This window comes from Populus nigra, chromosome 14, assembly GCF_951802175.1.
Source record: "Populus nigra chromosome 14, ddPopNigr1.1, whole genome shotgun sequence".
Classification (NCBI taxonomy): domain Eukaryota; kingdom Viridiplantae; phylum Streptophyta; class Magnoliopsida; order Malpighiales; family Salicaceae; genus Populus; species Populus nigra.
In genome coordinates, this window is record NC_084865.1 from 10,549,220 (window position 1) to 10,553,959 (window position 4,740).

At 31.9% G+C, this 4,740-nt stretch overlaps 1 protein-coding gene across 1 annotated transcript; it reads right to left on the reverse strand.

The window, feature by feature from the left end:
• Positions 1-1,161: 1,161 nt before the first annotated feature.
• LOC133672846 (UDP-glycosyltransferase 84B1-like) lies at positions 1,162-2,838 on the reverse strand. Its single transcript, XM_062093385.1, has one exon. The coding sequence runs from the start codon at positions 2,836-2,838 to the stop codon at positions 1,420-1,422; it is 1,419 nt and encodes a 472-aa protein (XP_061949369.1). The 3' UTR covers positions 1,162-1,419.
• Between the last annotated feature and the right edge of the window lie 1,902 nt (positions 2,839-4,740).

Genomic DNA, 4,740 nt, shown 5'->3' on the forward strand with positions numbered 1-4,740 from the left:
ACCCCTAATAAAATTAATTTGACTCATTTAAAGAATAATTAAGTTTTTGCATCTAATTAAATCCTTTAATTGGGCCCAAGTTAATTTTTAAATATGATTAAAATTTAATTTGGACCATGATTAAATCAAATTAAAGTATTATTTATTTGCGTATCATATTTTTTATCTATTTTATTATACACGTTATCAACTTTTTAGTTCGTAATTAGAAAAACAATTGGTGCTAAAAAATATATTAAAAATATCTACATATTTTTTTTATGTTAAAAAATCTTTTAGTCCAACTCGTGATAGAGAATGAGCACCCTAACTAGTATTATAGAAACTTTAATGTTCATACAATATAAATTTAATATTAAATTATAAGTTACATTATAGTTTATTTTTGCTGTCTATTGTTTCCAATTTATCATTTTTCTTTGTTTTTATGGATAAAATGAAACCACGCTAATATTTGATAGATTAAAAAAAAACATTTAAGAGAAATTTTGAACAATTTTTTTTTCTGTAAATCAAATTCGAATAACTAACATGTGCCATCTGGATGAAATCCTTTTCCAAATTATAGGGATAGGGATCCCGCTAATGGTGTCTTTGAACCATTTAACTATTGAGAAAAAAATATTCCTATTCTACTAAATAAATAATATGAAAGAATACAGTTTTACAACCATTCCTGTGAGATTATTCCTGTTATATATTGGACAGCTTCCATGTAAATATCTTTCGTTTCCTTTATCTGATTTTTTTTCCCCTTTTCAATTATGGTATTGTGTGGAAAAATTCTCATATAAGTTGTGCATCTTGTTTTTTCTTAAGGCGTTCTACAGCGTGTTTGAAAGTATGGTTATGGTTGCTTTTCAAAATATTTTTCATGCCGAAATGCATCAAAATGATTTTTTTTATTTTTTTAAAAATTATTTTTAAAATCAACACATCAAAACGATTTAAAATATAAAAAAATTAATTTTTAACAAAAATAAAATTTAAATTTTTAAAAAATACGGATACCAACACATTTCCAAACGCTCTCTCGGTTTCGACTTTTCTTTTAAGCCACAGTGAAATTATTATGCTTCAAGGGTATTAAAAAAACACATTAACAATTATTAATATTTTTTTATTATCATCAATTCTAAAGATTAATGTTTATTAGCCTCTCACTAATTATGATAATTAATTAATTAATAATATCTTAGGAAAAAGGTTATAAAATATGATATCTTAGACGAACATTTCTTTAATATTAATATAACATGAACAAGGAAATATAAAAAACATTAATGTTTTCTTGAAATTTAAAATAAAGAACGAAGGTATAATTAAAAAAAAAAAAAGCACACCTAGTAAATGAAACTACATTTTAAATATGGAACTAAAACCACATAGTTATTAAAACAAAATAAGGACATCCTATTATTACTTTTCAATGAACTCCCTAATAAATTGATCTATATTTGCATCAGAAGAGCCACCATCTGCAACTGCTTTCTTCGCAGCCTCCTTCAACTCCAAAGCCCTTTTCTGTATCTTAGCAGCTTCCGGTCCGTCTGTGACCTCCATGATGCACCTTTCTATCTCCTCTGAGCTTGCAACTCCGTTCTCAACTTCCAACCTCACGCCCACATTAAACATGCTAGTTACAAGTTTTGCAACTGTTGGTTGATCTGTCCAATCAGGATAAGCAATTACAGGAACCCCAGCAACCATTGTCTCTAGCGTCGAGTTCCACCCACAATGAGTGATAAAGCAAGCCACAGCTTGGTGCATGAGCACCTTCTCTTGAGGGCACCATGCCACTACTAAACCTCTTCCCTCGGTCTCCTTAAGAAAATCATATGACAATTCACCACCTGTGTTTTCTAAGCATTTTTCCGGAGGTTTAATCACCCAAAGAAATGGTCGATTGCTATTCTTCAATCCCATGGCTATGTTGTCAATTTGTTTTTGCGAAAATGACGCTACACTACCGAAAGAAATGTAAACAACTGAAGAAGGTGGTTTTTTGTCCAACCATTCAATGCATGAATCTTCAGGCATCCACATATCAACACTGCCATTAATGCTCTCTTCTTGTCCTAATAGAGATGATGAAACCAAGGGACCGATTGGACAAATTGGATGGAGTGAAGCCATGGACTTAATAACTTCCTCCTCAAGTTCGTCAAAAGAATTTCCCAGAACCCATTTTACCTCATCCAAGTTTTGAATGAAACTTGAAACTAGTTTTTGGATGGGGTGAGAACATGAAGGGAGGATAAAAGAAGGAAAATCCTTTACCTGTAATTTTGGCATCCCAGGCAATTCTATAAACTCATGTGGGCCTATTAGAGTTGGAAATGAGTTAGGATTCTTAAAGTAATGGTAGTAAATAGAGTAGACAGTGCAGGCTTGGATCCAAAGTACTGCGCAAGGAATGCCATATTGAGTAGCAATTTTTGGAACCCATGGCATAAACGGGTTGCTAATAATGCAAGAAAATTTCTTACCATCGTTTGTGAAATCTTGTATTAGATTGGAGAGATTTATGTATCCCACTGTCTCCAGGGATTCAATATAGGAGTCGAAATATTTCAAGCGATCAAATTCTAGGTCAAGGCCATCAGAGAAGAACTCAAGACTGATTTGTGGGGTTCTGACTGTGGTGTTTTCGGCGGTGGTAAAGGAGGTAGGGATGTTGGGTTTTTGCGTCGCGAGGTAACGAGTACCCTCAGTAGTGGCTATAGTAACATGAACACCCTTTGATACAAGGCGTTTCGCAAGCTTGAGCATAGGGTTTATATGACCTTGCCATGCCATTGTAACCACTAGAACATGCACTTGATCTTCAACACACATTGCTTTTCTGGCCTGTGGGAGAAACAAACTTAAATCTCAAACCTTCAAAGAAGATTTTCATATTCTGAATCATTAACTCCTAATTCTCTTTTATACCACTAACTGGAGAAACTTTAAAGACAGCAATCTTGCAGACAAAGATGGAAAAATATTACCTTATCACTAAACCATAAGTTTTTCCATGGAGACGGAGAATATGACCTTATCACTATATCTTTTCATGCTCTATAAATGGTAGTAAAATAGGATATTACTTCTCTATTATGGAAAGACAAAATTGAGATATACATTAGAAGTATTTGGTATTGTGTCAATCTTGCAGACAAATATGGAAAAATATGATCTTATCACTACATCTTTTATGCTCTATAGATGGTAGTAACATAGGATATTACTTCTTCTACTAGAAATAATATTATATATGATTTTTTCTCGTAAGAAGAAATTTTTCAAAGAAAAAACTAAAACCATTGTTTTACTGTTAAAACCAAGTTGATCACATCGTCAAAATCAGTTTATCAAGAAATTTATTATTTTACTATCAAAATCAAGTTTAATTCCCGTCAAAATTGATCAAAACCATCATTTTACAATCAAAATCAAATTTGCCATGTCAAAACTGGTGAAAGTAATTTACCGGAGTTAAATTTATTATTTCAGAATACTTTTTAGAGTAAAAAATAATTTTTGATGGTCAAAAAAATATTTTACACTTATTTTAACTTTATATATATATATATATATATATATAATTGAATAAATAATGACAGACCACGTGAATTAGGCAGTGTAAGTCCCATTCCATCAGTCTGCATTTGGGAAGGAAGTTTGGAAAGTTTGAAGAGTATGCCAAATCTTCAAAAAAAAAAAAACCGTCTTCAATTCTATGTTTTTTTTTTCTCTAAAGAAAAGAAGAGAGATATAGGTAGTTGAAAAAAACATATTTTTTAGATTTGGTCTGGTCCAAGCCTTGGGTTTTGAATTTTGATCGGGTTATTTTTTTTGTTTTTAAAATTAAAATGACATCGTTTTAGTAAAAAAAACAAATCAATGAGTTGCAACCTGATTTTTGACCGGTTTTTACCGGGTCACATCGAATTATTATTATTATTTTTTTTTCAACCCGGCTTGGTTCCAATCCCGGATTGACCAGATCTTGAGTCAACCAATCGGGTTGGGCCGGGTTTCAAAACTATAAAAAAAAAAAAAAGAGAAAGAAAAAGGATATATAGGCCGTTGAAAAAAATTAAAAAAGAGATCTATGTTGTTAAAAAAAAAAGCAAAAAACAATTTGGTCGTTCATCCTGGAATACCCAATGAATCTTAACCGTTGATTTAGAAACTTAAAATAAGTTCACCCATATCCAATCAACCCCAAATAAAGTATAGTTGTGGATTCGTCTCCTCTCCCGGACCAAAACCCAAGGTCTTAATATTGTCGGCGTCGCCGTTAGCAGAGGCAAAAAACAAAAGAACCCGAATCGGCCAAACGAAACTGTCGTTGTCGATCTCCCTCCTTGGTTGGCTATGAAACCATTAGTGGAGGAATGAGATTGAGAGCTTGTTAGTGGACAGTTTAACGTGTCGACATCTCATCAGAATTGATACCAAGCCACCAACAACGATGGCACATGATATGAATGCACCGAGTGGAAAATGCAGTGGTAGAATTGTAATTTCACCATCTAACCAGGAAGAAACAATAATTTCACCTCAACTAAAGGCATTCCAATAATTTATCAAAGCTGAATTTTAATTTAATTTATTTGAGATTAAAAATAATTATATATGCATGTTTTTTTTATATATATTTGATTGAATGAAGTATTCACGGTATACTAAACCTACGAAGTTTAAGATCCTTATGTAATTTTGAGGAGAGACAAGGATTATATCATTGTT

Coding starts and splice junctions, on each gene's coding strand:
- LOC133672846 (XM_062093385.1), bottom strand. CDS start 2,838: ATGTGTGTTGAAGATCAAGTGCATGTTCTAGTGGTTACAATGGCATGG.